The 14,845-nt window shown below is 40.2% G+C and overlaps 1 protein-coding gene across 1 annotated transcript; it reads right to left on the bottom strand.

Moving 5' to 3' along the window:
• Nucleotides 1–6,473: 6,473 nt before the first annotated feature.
• On the bottom strand, nt 6,474–7,523 carry LOC146631451 (P2Y purinoceptor 1-like). Its single transcript, XM_085353684.1, has one exon. The coding sequence runs from the start codon at nt 7,521–7,523 to the stop codon at nt 6,474–6,476; it is 1,050 nt and encodes a 349-aa protein (XP_085209810.1).
• Nucleotides 7,524–14,845: the final 7,322 nt, after the last annotated feature.

Genomic DNA, 14,845 nt, shown 5'->3' with positions numbered 1-14,845 from the left:
TCCGAGCCTCTGGCACGGGAGCCTCTGTTGAGCCGAGGTGGAAGACGGAGCCGCTGTGCCGTGGCGAGGTTGAAGGTCCGGTGAATGAGGCAGGTGATGTGTGAGCGTGGAGCGGAGTGGCGAGAGAGGGAGCGGCCGAAGCGCGGCGTGAAACGTCCACTCTCCGCGGCAGATGCTCCGGTGCAGGTGAGGCAGCAGGTGGGGGAACGCGGCGTCTCCGAGGCCCGCCCAGAGCCAAGCGAGTGCCCTCGAAGACGTGCTCTCGCTCCGCGAAGAGCCGCTGTCTCTCCTTGAGTTTTTCAGCCCACAAGGAGAGCGCTACCTCCTGCCGCTCGTAGAGGTCCGAGTCCGCTGGGTCAAAAGCGTGTCTTCTTGGCACGGGTCGGGTCATTCTGTCAGGGCTCGTGTGCGGAGGCGAGGAAGGGATGACCCACATGCAGGACTCGTGGTGCAGAACGAGGTTTATTGAATATGTAGACAACAGATGATAGGATGGATGGCTGGCTGGCTGGACTTAGCGGACTGGCTGACTGACTGACTGACTGACTGACTGACTGACTGACTGACTGACTGACTGACTGACTGACTGACTGACTGAACACACGACAGAAACAACATCATCAATGACCCGACACTGAATGGGTAGAACAGAGGGCTTAAATACACAGACTGGTGATAATGATGATAATGAGGGACCGGTGAGTACACAGCTGAACATAATGAACTAATGATAATGGGAAGAGGATTGAACATAATACACACAGACCAAGGCTAACACAATAAAACAGGAAGTGGAACAGGCAGTAGATAAACAGTGAGTGTGAACTGAAAACACTGGGTCACCGACCCAGGAACCCTGACAGTATGCTTTATACATAACCATACATTTTCTTACACCCTTATCCAAATCTGGATCGCAAGGGTTGAACCCATCTGAGCTGATTTCTTTTTAGAAATGACAAATAGTCTGAATCTGGAAGAATTTTAAGTTCCAAAAAGATACCAAAAATGTGAAGCAGCAATATAACGAGGTCACAAGTGGACCATTTCTAATTTTCCAAAATATTTGCATGACAAATTTATTTGCTATCAGAATAAGAATACTTTATTAATCCCTAGGGAAATTATGTGGGTTACAGTTGCTTCAGTACAGTAACATTAAGAAAAAGAGAAACAAAAACAAAAACAAATTACCAAATAATAAATATCCAGGGTTGACAGATATAATTATAAATAAATATCAAGAAAAATAGACAGCAACATTACCAAGTAGAAAGGAGCGTGTGCAAAAAGATGTAGCTATTGCCGTGTTTACAGTGCATTAGATGGAGGAGTTGTACAGGGAGATGGCCACAGGGAGGAATGATTTCCTGTGTCGTTCAGTGGTGCTTTATGGTAATCGTAGTCTCTCACTGAACGTGTTCCTGTGGCATGTGGTCTCTGGCTGCAGCTGTATCATGTTGTTGCTACCTCTAACTTCTCCTACACATCCATCAGGCTGGTTTCTGTTTTTGTTACCAGACTCTGCTTACAGAATTAGAAATGATGTCCCAGGAAAAATCTGCCAGATGGTAATATTTATCTGTTGTAATAACATTCGTTTGTTTGGATCCTTCTCAAACACCAAAAGAACATAAAGTACACATTCAGAAAGAGGAATTTTTGTCTCTTGGTTTCTTTCCACATCATAATATTCAGTTTCAGATTCAGAGTGGGGAGATCCATTCAAATATATGCTTGAGATGGGAGAATCATGATGATTTGTAACCTCAAAGGAAAAAGATCCTCCATACTACAGCGATTTATTGCCATAAAGCAGACAATATATTACTTCCTACAGAGAGGTGTTTTACAAAATATTCTGGTGGGAAAGGAAGTTGTGCATGTTGTTTTTGCAGAATCAAGAAGCAGTTCACAATTCTTGTTTCAACTTTAGTCAAATATCTCAAGGCACTTGTGTCTTCTGTGTACACTTCAGTCCACCAGGAAAATGTTATACTGGGAAAATATAAATCCTCATTGTGTTATGTTCCTGTTTATAAAACAGTCCTGGTGTGATAGCAGCCAAAGCTCAAGTGGTTAGTCTAACAAGCCTGGTACGTACATACTGGCTGCTATGCGAGTATGGGTCACAGATCTGATAAGTCATTTAGTGAAATTCTTATATGAAAGCCAGACCCATGTTCCTTGCCCTTAACTTCCTATGTTATTGTGCTGCTTAAGATAGGAAGTTAGACCCCATTAACGTCGCAGTTCCAGAGAATACTTAACAATAGATGACATCAGCAGATGTAATGCTTACTGTCAGACCTTGTTAATTCATTTCTTCGCAACTTGTTTTTCTTTTGTTTTGTTTTTCTTTTTGTTCCTTAGACTCTCTTACGATAAGCTATAAATGTGTGTTTTTTATTCTACTGAGCTTTTGCATTGAAAACCATGCAAATGTTATACAGGCAAGGAATGTGCTGTTACTATGAAATTACGTGACCGAGCTGTTATAGGCTACATACAGTGGGGCAAAAAAGTATTTAGTCAGCCACCGATTGTGCAAGTTCCCCCACTTAAAATGATGACAGAGGTCAGTAATTTGCACCAGAGGTACACTTCAACTGTGAGAGACAGAATGTGAAAAAAAAAATCCATGAATTCACATGGTAGGATTTGTAAAGAATTTATTCGTAAATTAGGGTGGAAAATAAGTATTTGGTCACCTCAAACAAGGAAAATCTCTGGCTCTCACAGACCTGAAACGTCTTCTGTAAGAAGCTTTTCTGTCCCCCACTCGTTACCTGTATGAATGGCACCTGTTTGAACTCATCATCTGTATAAAAGACACCTGTCCACAGCCTCAAACAGTCAGACTCCAAACGCCGCCATGGCCAAGACCAAAGAGCTTTCGAAGGACACCAGGAAAAGTATTGTAGACCTGCACCAGACTGGGAAGAGTGAATCTACAATAGGCAAGCAGCTTGGTGTGAAAAAATCAACTGTGGGAGCAATCATCAGAAAATGGAAGACATACAAGACCACTGATAATCTCCCTCGATCTGGGGCTCCACGCAAGATCTCATCCCGTGGGGTCAAAATGATCATGAGAACGGTGAGCAAAGATCCCAGAACCACACGGGGGGACCTGGTGAATGACCTGCAGAGAGCTGGGACCAAAGTAACAAAGGTCACCATCAGTAACACACTACAACGGCAGGGAATCAAATCCCGCAGTGCCAGACGTGTTCCGCTGCTGAAGCCAGTGCATGTCCAGGCCCGTCTGAAGTTTGCCAGAGAGCACATGGATGATACAGCAGAGGATTGGGAGAATGTCATGTGGTCAGATGAAACCAAAGTAGAACTTTTTGGTATAAACTCAACTCGTCGTGTTTGGAGGAAGAAGAATACTGAGTTGCATCCCAAGAACACCATACCTACTGTGAAGCATGCATGGGTGGAAACATCATGCTATGGGGCTGTTTTTCTGCCAAGGGGACAGGACGACTGATCCGTGTTAAGGACAGAATGAATGGGGCCATGTATCGTGAGATTTTGAGCCAAAACCTCCTTCCATCAGTGAGAACTTTGAAGATGAAACGAGGCTGGGTCTTCCAACATGACAATGATGGCCAAAACAGATGAATAGGCAAAGCTGCACTGCAAACAGGAGATCCAGGGTTACCAATTGTGGTTAGTGTACAAATAGTACAATCCAGCAAAGACTGAAAGCGAGCTTACTGCAAACAGGCAACCTCATGTGCTCCAAGTGCGTACTCTGAAGAGCACAAACCCAGGACAGGTCCAGTATCAGCAAATGTCCAGTTTGTTAATTAAACATTGCTTTTAGACAGTGAAGACTTGGGTCACATTTTGAAGTTTAATGCTGGCTCCTTTGAGCGACCTGTTTTTTCACCAGTGTTTGTAGAAGCGCTCAGCATTGCCATTTAGTTGATACAACATGCTCTGTTGTATCAACAGCCTCTGACCTCGCCTCCACCCTCTTTATTTCAGTTTGGCTTGGTCCAGGTGCACTTGCTCCTAGCTGATGCCGAGCAGTAAGACGTTAGGATGGCTCAGTTAAAATTGAAGTCTGTATTTAAAGAAAGAAAAGAGACAGGGGGAAATGAAACAAATAAAGTCCACAGACACTGTTTGACTTAATTAGCTAATATATTTAATTTCTAACAAAAAATAACGTGTTTGAGTTATTTTAGCCAACACGTAATTGTACTAAATGTACTAAATCACTTATCTGCTACCTGCTGCGAGGCCAAACAGATCAAACCTCTGGCTCAGGCTGTTGTATCCTCACACCCACACTCCTGACACTGAACCAGCCCCACTGATATGTGAAGAATGAGGTAAGTTATTTTAAGTAAAAAAAACAAAACATGTCTAATTGCAGGATGTCATTTGGGACTTTTTTCCCCATGCACTATTAATGTTTTAATTTGATTAATTTAATTAATAATCCATTATCATTATAACATCACATAAAGTGCATTTTTGGACAAGTGTGCATTGCTCTGCATATGTTTTGCACACTGCCTGTGACTGCTGCAAAATCACATTTAAACTTATTTTGTTTGGCTATACTTTGTTTAATTATTACCCAAAGGATTATTTAAGTTATGTTTTCCAATACCTAATATTATAAAAAAAAATACTTTCACCATTTTATAGATAAGAATTTAAATACTCTTCCATCCAAAAAGTTAACATATATTTGTATTTATATTTTATAGTTATATTTTGTGTAAAGTACCAATCACTGTAAAATAAATAAACAATAAATAAATGAATAAATAAATATTTTTAATGTAATGTTATCAATAAAAATATTAAAATGTAAAAAATGACTTGCACACATCTCATCAGTCATGCATAAAATAAAAATATCTATTTAAACAGAATATTGATCCTTGTCTGCAAAGTGTTACAGATTTAGGGCTGGCATGGTTTGCAATAGTAAAGTGGTCGGGCCAAAAGGGATTTTTTTTTCTCTTATCTGGGCCCCAAACCTTAAAACAGTCCTGCTAACTAGATTTAAAGATAAGACATGCACAATTAATTAAACATAGAAAAAGCACAGGAGAGGCTACGTTCAACTAACACACAAAGAATCCATTATTATATTTCTAAAACACCAGACTAGAATAGTCCTAGAATAATCCTAGAAACATAATAATAAATCAAAACTAGAGCTCAAGAATAACAATGAAAAGTAAACTAAAAACTTGTAATACAATAACCTCACAATAATCACAATAACCAGGAAAGGACCCAACAAAAACCAGACCATGTCACACTTTCTTTTATTGTAAAGATGATCAAAATCCTGATTGTAATAAAGCAACCATTTGAAAAACAGAGGACTAGTGTTTAAAGTGCGTTTTTAAAAACGAAATAAAAATAATAATAATGCTATTATGTCTGTAGAATTGGGGGGGGGGTCTACAAGTTAGACCTTTGCAAATGTAATAACCAGACAGTTTCGCGTTTTTCAGTATAAAAATACTTGACTGTAGCCCATGTAGCCTATATTTGCCCGTATTCTTATTCCTGTGTAATGGTGGTTTCCCCATAGCAGAGATGGCAGTATATTCGTTATTAATTCTTCGCTGTGATTTTCAAATTTTGCAAAGCAACACAGTGGACCAGACTGAAACCCAGCAACTTTTATTCCCACGGTGCATGTTTGACACGCATACTTCAATGGAACCGCGTGAGGGTTCCGCATAATGTGCATCGCCTTTGCTACCCATCTGTATGAGATATAATTAGATTATTTCACCTTTGTGACACGCGGATTCATTTGATGATATTACTTTTTTATTTAGGTTAAAGGAAAAAAAGAAGAAGAAATAAGAGAGCACTTGAAAAGTTTTAGTGGTATTTCTACTTCAGACTGTCCACTCCAGTTTCATACATAGCTGTTGCTGTATTGTGTCCGTTTTCTCTAAACAAACGGCAGTAATTAGGCTGTGCCAGACTCTTAAAACAAGTGCTGTTAAAATCCCTTTTATGGTTTGAGTCTGAGTCGGTTACATGTTGAGGTGAAAAATACAACTCATGGTGAAGTATATCAAAGCTTCATCTAACAGTCCAAAGCAGTGTAGCACATAACACAAATAAGTGTCAACAGCATACTTCCTGCTGCACTGTACAGAAGAAAGATTTGAGGCTTACTAAATACGCAGAAAATAAAAATATATAAGTTGTTACAATGCTTAACACTTGGAACAGTTCAAAAATAGAGGTATATGAGCTGGAGCTTCAGCTTTAAGTCTTTTCGGTAACATCCAGGGAACCATCCGGACACTTGACTTTCTCTGTGCACTGACACCTCAGTGACCTACCCCTCGCCAGTCCTCCCTTAAGCACAATCATCAGTCGCAGTCACGTACTTTGTTCACGGATCTGTGGAAGTGCTGGCGGTGCGTGACATGTATAGACGAGCAACTCGCGTAAACTGATTCTGCGCCCTATCCACTCCTCTTGTCGAAACTGGTGCACATGTCTGCGGGTAAATCCACGTCCGCTTCTATGGGTTTGCGGTAAATAATTGCGCTTTTGAGTCCGGCAAGAGACATCCTGGTCCGATTACTGAAGTCTTGAAACTTAGTCAGGAAATCATCATTTCCTACTATATAAATCAGCGGGTTTATCGCGCTGTTTAGACAAGCCAGGAATCTGCCGACCTGGTGTGCAATGTAGATGTCGTCGAAGAGGTGGTGACAAAGCCCATCTTGTTTCAAAATCCTGGTAGTGAGATTTAAATTTCGAAATATATGGTAGGGAATGAAACAGACGGAGAAAAGTATGACCAGAATCACGACCAGTTTCAAACATCGCTGCTTCAGCAGTGGGTTGACATTGGCGTTCTTTCCCAGAACCACCACGATGTGTCCATAACAGCCCAAAATGATGACCAAAGGCAGGACAAACCCGGTGACCGTCCAGCTGATGCTGTATGGCAGGTAGTATCTGGTCAGGTTGGTTGAGGTGGTGTCAAAACACGAGTTTGGTTTTTTTTCATCATTCTTGTCAAAGAATATATCAGGAGTAATTTGAATAATGACCAAAACCCAGACCAGAGCGCTTATGGCCAGAGAGTGGCGACTGGTGATTTTCCCCATCACTTTCATCGGGTGCACAATGCCCAGGTACCTATAGATGCTTATGCAGGTAAGGAAGCCGATGCTGCCATAAAGGTTGAGGTTGAAGCAGAAGCGCGTCACCTTGCAGAAAGGCTGGCCAAACTGCCAGTCACTCTCACGCGCGTAATAGTAGACGAGGAACGGCAGGGTAAACAGATACAGCAGGTCCGCCACCCCGAGATTGAACATGAAGATGTTGATGTTTCCGTTTTTCTTCCAGCTCACACATACGCTTCTCAGTCCACAGATATTGGACACCGTCCCGACAATGAACACGGTGATAAAGACGGGCGGCAAAAAGCTGTGCGTAAAATTTAGATTGATTAGGTTGCCCTCACAAGGTCCTTTTGTGTTGTTTACAGACATCTCTCGCATTGATGTAAAACCTTTGTCATATAAAATCTCCTACAAAAACACAGCAGTCAGTGATCGGCTCGCTCAGAGCAATGACCTCCACTGAAAGCTAATCGTGGAAAAAAAAACAAAACCCACAAGTGAATATGCAATTTATAAAAAGTATCCGCCCACTTTTTTCCAGCTATGGTAGCACACTCATAATGACGTAAAGAATGGGGGGGGGGGGGGGGGAAGTAAAAATAAAAACAGACACGCACAAAGTACAAATTAAATCATGTATTGCTTTAAATCATTTGACATCACAGATGCAGTCAGCTCACTGCTGTGTAAAACGACACTAAAGGATACAGCTAGCTATCTCACCGTACCTTATAATATTTAAATGACTTCGATGGTATGTGGCCCAACCAACTGAAACACATAAAAACAAATGAAATGAAATAATATTTAAACAAGCTACAGAAACGTTTTCAAAGATCAAAGAATATGGATTTATTAAAAGATTAATCAAAAAACTGTTCTGTTGTACAGAATGTCACAACATAGACATTCTGCTTTATGACATTAATTTCCCCAGGCGTCTCTACTCTGTCCCAGTTCCCCTTTTTTGTATGTACAGTCTCTATAATCCTTTGTCACACTGTCTGTGGAACCAGTCTGGCCATTCTATTCTGACCTCTGGTGCCAGCAAGCCACAAACTAGATAAGCAATCGTTAATCTACTTGATTTAATCAGGCTAAGATATAATATATGACACACTGGGTTCTTATATGTTCTTATTTCAGTTCTATTTACATGTGCGTATTGAAGTAGACCAATGACACAATGGAAGTCGAAGTACTATACTAGTAATGCTGATTATTTGTCGCCACCTAGTGGCTTACCCCAACACATACATACATGGTTGTTCTCATAAACAGGTAACGCTATAAAACGAGACAACATTCGAATTCACAGCAATTTAGAATACCTAAATAATCTAATAAGTATGTCTTGTGCTGTGGGAAGGCACAGTACATGAGATAACCCACATGGTACATGCATAATATGGAAATGCCACGCAGACCCCAGCTAGTTTGAGCTCAGGCCCTTCATGCAGTTATAGCACTGTGATCTGCACTGTTGCCTAAGTTTTGCCATGAACTGCTGAACCTTCTTGTTATTGTGTGTGTGTGTGTGTGTGTGTGTGTGTGTGTGTGTGTGTGTGTGTGTGTGTGTGTGTGTGTGGATAGATAGATGTATGGATGTATGGATAGATAGATGTATGTGTGTGAGTGACCTGTGACAGAAAGAGATTGCCTTCACATCACAGCCAAGACAGACTAAAAGGTCCTGATGTTAGTAAAAATGATCAGTGCTAAAACAGAGCTTCTCCCTGTTTCCTAATAACAAAGCACTGCTATTCTTAATCAAAGAAATCAAAATATAAGTTTGATCAATACATAAATGAGAAATGTAGTGTGAATAGTAAAAAATGACTGTTCTTATGTCTGGTCTTGTTGCAGTCTTGGGCAACTGCTTTGTCTACCAGTAGACAGTAGTAGTATTCATGCCCATTTCTTTCTGTGCCCCACTCTGCCATGTACCTGTTAAAGTGTCTCAACTGCTCTAGAATCAGTTAGTGGTGTGCCTTATAACTACTGCATCAGATGCTTTGCATTGTATTTGGTGATGTAAAGCTTGGATGCAACTGCCCAGCCAGTGAAACTCATTGCATGAAGCGCTCAATGAACTGTTCTTGAGCCAGTCTGTAGGCCACATGAACTTTGGAGGTCTGTAGTGATGTCGCTGACCCCGCTCTGTGATTTTACATCGCCTACTATTTTAATGACTGTTGCTGTCCTTCCCAGTTGTTTCCACTTTATTATAAAACTGCTAATAGTTGACTATTTGACTGATATTTAGTAATAAAGAAATTTCACAAGTGGACACAATTTCACAGCTGCACAGGTGGCATCCTGGCACTGAAATTCACTGAGCCCCAGAGAGCTATCCACCTAGGCATGTAGAAGCATGCTTGATTTTATACACCTGTAGCCATGGAAATGATGAACTCCTGTATTCAGTGAGTTGGATGGCTGAATGAATACTTTTGGCAATATAATGTATAAGATTCCAGTTCACAACAGTATACCATGGTCATGGAGATGTTGACTATGTTTTAGTGCACATGGACAAGATGACATAATGCATATTTGTTTGTCTCCGCCCATTTAAAGATTATTGGTACACATGTAAGAAGAAACAGACAGCTGCTTTTCACATTCAATGTCCATTCTGGTTTTTCAGCCCATATGCAGTTTGTGTCTTAGCAAATGACGGTTACAAAACCTCAGATTTTGAAGATAAACATAATTACTGGGACCCTCTGGTGCACTGTGACAAAGTAGCTATGCTTGAACTCATTTATCACTTCTCCCTCTACCATATTGATAATTTATCCCTTGTTTGTTTGTTTGTTTTTTTACAGTTGACCATAATGCTTTAATTTAGACATTGCTGGTGTAACTTTGCTTTACATACTTTCCCGGGTTAGTTTGTGGTAGCATTGGTTACATCCATTACATCCATGCATATATTTCTAAAGCAAATACTATACTAACCATCAAGTCTTTTGAATTTTCTTCTGTTCACAGGTCAATTTCTAACAAATTATGTTTGCTTATGTTGCTTTGGTTATACTTACCATGTTTATCCATTTGTTCAGGTCCTAGATCTAAAACAGGTGCGTGGGAGGGGCCGCCCCAGTACTTGTTTATATAGGGTCATGATGTCATTGGTGCCCAACTGGGTACAACCAACTAGAGGGTTTTTAATTTTGTATAGTATTATTTATTTTATTTTTAGTTGTATTGTATGCAGTGTTTTACTTTTCAGGCCATTTAGCTGGGTAAATTAGTTTGTCGACTGGATGCATAATCGTATTCCTGTTTTTTGATTCGAATTGTAGTGTTTGTTCCAACCTATTTTTCAATGGTAGAGACTAATGAGGTTCAGGTGTGTGTAAAGTCCTGTTGAAAGCAAGTGAGATTTTGCCTACCAGTAGTGATGGCCAAATGAAGCTTTCTGAAGCACTGAAGCTTGTATTGAAAAACGGTTCATTACTCGAAGCTTTTCAACACAGTCCTCTCTGGTGACATCTGGTGGCCAAAAATACGAAGAGCAGCTTGAATCCACAAAATAAAACCAACTGCTTCATTATGACTGATATTGGGCCGCCGTTGCTTTGAAAGTTTATTTTTGGGAGGTTAAGAAAATGTGGTTTATTTGTTTAATAAATAATTTTGACCAGTAAACTCTTCTTGTTTAAACATGCACCATGGCGTGGTCTTTCTTTGCTTGTGACTTCTTGATGTTGGTAAATACAATAATTGAAAAATACCACGTTACATATAATATACATATGATAATGTACAACACATTGTGGAGTATGCTTCTGCTGTGAGCATATATAATATATATAATATTATATATTAGGGAAATTTTCCTAGACATATTTTTGACCTGGAGGTAGAATTGATTGTGAAATGGAAAGGGAAAATGCTTATGAACAAAAACATGATGCATTTAAAGTAGCTCTTTCTCATTTTTATTTAAGAAGAGAATTTGTTCCACTGTGCGATGGCCGAACCTGTTCCTTTTCGTGGAGATCATTTCTCCTGCCTTAAGGCAAATCCCTTCACATGGAACAGAGGAGGCTGGAATGCAGAGAAACTGGTAGAGATGCAGTTATACAGTCTACCTGGGCCCCACAAACTATCAGCTGAAGAGAATAAATAGATTACATTGCTGCACATTTGGCAGACTAACATTTTCAGATTAATTAAACAATAAAATATATATTTTTATAACATTACATGTAAAGAGTCAAGTGGAAGTTTTTCTAAAGTTATTTAATGATATTTATACTATGAAAGCAGATTTTTTTTTGACATTTTAAGTTTTTTCCCATTATAAGATATAATAAACACGCACAAAACAAAAGCAAACGGCCAGAACACAAAGCTGGAAAACCCACCCAACTGACCAAAATCAACTCAAAATTCTCCCACACAACAGAACCTCCTCTATTCCTCGCTGGCTCCAAATCTCTCAATGGAATGATCAGTGGTTTGCTATCTGTCACCATCAAAACACCACAAATCCCGCGAATGATTCGCTTCCTTATAAACCATTGAATCAGACACCGAAGCAGTTAGGTTCTAAATGAAGCTTCGGACGTCACTGATCACGTGACTCTGGCCAAACGAATCAAGCTTCGACACAGTGCTTCTGAAGCAGTGTGTTGATTTTTTTGACACACGCACCGGGGCTTCAGCTTCAAGCGGACCATCACTACCTACCAGGTTTTAAAATGGTATAATAGAGATGCCGAAAATAAAAGTACACTTAAAAGAAACTGATGTTGATGCTGTCTACTTATCGCCTTCCTAGCCACTTGGTCTACACTACCTCACATGCACACAGATGCGGAAAGTACAGTTGTGGTCAGAAGTTTACGTACAGTCATCACAAATACCGTCATAATTTGGGGCTTTTAGTGATTTTTTTGACTGTTTGGTTGTCCTTATCCTTGGGTGCTCCTTGGTTGTCCTTGGGCTCACTCACCAATTTCTTCTTATCTGAGGGTGACAGTTTGGGTCTTGCAGACCTTGGCATATAGTGGTGACATATCCAAATAACTTGTAAGCATTTATGTGCAATTGTTTGAACTGATGATCTTGGAATCTGTTTGGAAAGTGTTTGGACTGTCACATTCCAGCTGTGAAATGAGCACTGGTGTGCAACAGCTTGTCAATTTCAGATTCAGTTCAGGTTCAAAACAGAGTTCAGACAGAGGTCGGGCTCAAACTGCAGAAGACAGAGTGCCTTAGTAAGTGCCACATTTATAATGTGGCACACATCTTGTTGGTGCTGTCACTTGGTGTTCGCTTGCTTTGTGGTAGAGTATCACTTCCTGTTCCTGCTCAAACATAGTGGTGTTTCTGAGTAGTTTATCTGCTTAGCAATTTAATTAAAAACTTTTCCTTTTTCATAGTATAATCTAGTGATGGGCAGATGAAGCTCCATGAAGCACTGAAGCTTTTCATCCAATTGGTTCACCCCAGCGCAAAGCTTCTTGAAGCTTCATTTGCTCTAGCAGGACACCTACTGGACGTAAAAATATTAGTTGGCATGAATTTGAAGAGTGTGGCCTTTTGCACACAGCCTGTAAATGTCAACAACAAAAGGAGTGTGTAAAACATGTATATTGTAGTGATGGCATTATACTGTGTATATTTATACTAGCAGTATGGAAAATGATTATTTGGAAATGCTTAAAATGGAAATGATCATTTACTGTGAGGTGAGGTGTAGTTGGAGTGTGGACAGTGGTTGTGAGAGTTGCAGTCGTTCACACTGTAGGTCTTAAAGCTCAATTCCGATTTTTTGATCAAATCCGATTTTTTTGTCTGCTTGTTCACACTACAAATAAAATGTGACAGCAAACGTGCTCCTGTGTAAACCCTCAAAGCGGCCCGCTGTGCAAAAGAAGACGTCACACACAACGCGCTCTGTTCAGACCCAGACCAAACAGTATTGTTTGACTGATGTAATCAGTATTGTTTTACTGATTATATCTTTATATTAAGATATAAAGACTTGTTTCGGACTTTACGTTCCCCAATTTTGCTTTAAGTTATTTTGTTATTTACATATGGCCTAATGATCCTTATTGCTGTTTTAGAGGAGCGGTGCTTCAAAGGATAGTTGCAGATTTCTGTCAGAATCTGCAGATTATACAATATAAATAAAATGTTCACGTTGTCTTCCCAACAGTTTCACTGACACCTACACGGGATGGACAGGAAGCATTCGCGATGTCTTCTCTGGCGCTGATAATCGGCGTCTGTCTTGTGTCAGTGATGTAAAAGACAGATTTAATGCGACATGACCATCAAACAGCAGTCGCTTTCTAAAACATCAGATATGTATCGGATTCAGTACCACATACCAGAGTGACCCAGGTCGGATTTGAACATATCGGATTTGTGCCGTTCACACTGTCACACCATGATCGGATATGGGTCGCATAGGGTCAAAAAAGTCGGATTTGACGCGCTTTTGCATGCAGTGTGAACGTAGCCTTAGTCCAGAATACAGCAACTAGGCTGTTAACAAAAAATAATACAGAATTAATTTTGAAATTCTATTGACCGCTTTAAAAGCCCTGTATAAATGTTTGATCCCTTCCTGAATTTGTAAGTTTTTCTCTCTTATCAAGAGATAAACAGTCTATAAGTTTTATGGTAGACAAAATATTAACCAAAATCCTGAAGAAAAAAAAGCATGTCCCATAAAATGTATTAATTGATAATTGATTTTCATTGAATGAAATCAGGATTTGATACCCAAGCAAAATATGGCTAGCAGCTGATGGAGAAACACTTGTGGGCAAGCGATATCACCTTTCTTAGTTGCGTACCAAATTTGTATACATCCCAGGAGGGATTTTGGCCAATTCCTTTTTACAGAAACACTCCAGATTCTTTAGGTTCCCTGGCTGCCACTTGATAACTTCAAACCTCAACTCCCTATAAAGATTTACTATTGGTGAGGTCTGGACACAAGCTATGACCTTAATGTGCATCTTCTTTAGGCACTACTTTGTTGTTGTCAGTATGTTTTGGTTCATTGTCATTCTGTCCACAATCCATTGCATCCTGGCTGAGGGTGGGAGATTCTCATTCAAGATTTTACTGTACATGGCCCTGTCCATTGGTGCAGAAGACAGTGACGTTGTCTTCTGCCTTTAGCATAACAGCATAGTGTTTCCACTTTTGTGCTTGCCTGTGGGGATGGTGTTGTTTGGGTCATATTCAGCATCTCTATTCCTCCAAACAAAGCATGTCCAGCACAGTTTTGGTTTCATCTTACCACAGAACTTCGGATAAATTTATTGCAAATTATTTTTTCTGGATTTTTGGTCTCTCACTTCATTAAACTTAAACTAAAATAACATTTAAAGACTGTTCATTCCTTTTTAAATTGGCAAACTTATGATTTTAGTTTTAGTTGGCACGGTGGTTAGCACTGTTGCCGCACAGCAAGAAGGTCCTGAGTTCAATTCCACCATCAGGCCGGGGTCTTTCTGTGTGGAGTTTGCATGTTCTCCCCGTGTTTGCGTGGGTTCTCTGGGTACTCCGGCTTCCTCCTACCGTCCAAAGAGATGCAGTTAGTGGGGATAGGTTAATTGATTAATCCAAATTGCCCATAGGTGTGAATGTGAGCACAAACGGTTGTCTGTCTCTGTGTGTTAGCCCTGTGACAGACTGGCAACCTCTTGCCCTATGACAGC

This window comes from Diplotaxodon limnothrissa, linkage group LG5 (assembly GCF_057381915.1).
Source record: "Diplotaxodon limnothrissa isolate DT_005_m linkage group LG5, D_limnothrissa_male_GT1.1, whole genome shotgun sequence".
In the NCBI taxonomy this organism is placed as follows: domain Eukaryota; kingdom Metazoa; phylum Chordata; class Actinopteri; order Cichliformes; family Cichlidae; genus Diplotaxodon; species Diplotaxodon limnothrissa.
Note: the sequence above shows the minus strand (reverse complement) of the source record. Positions and strands in the feature narration are given on the sequence as shown.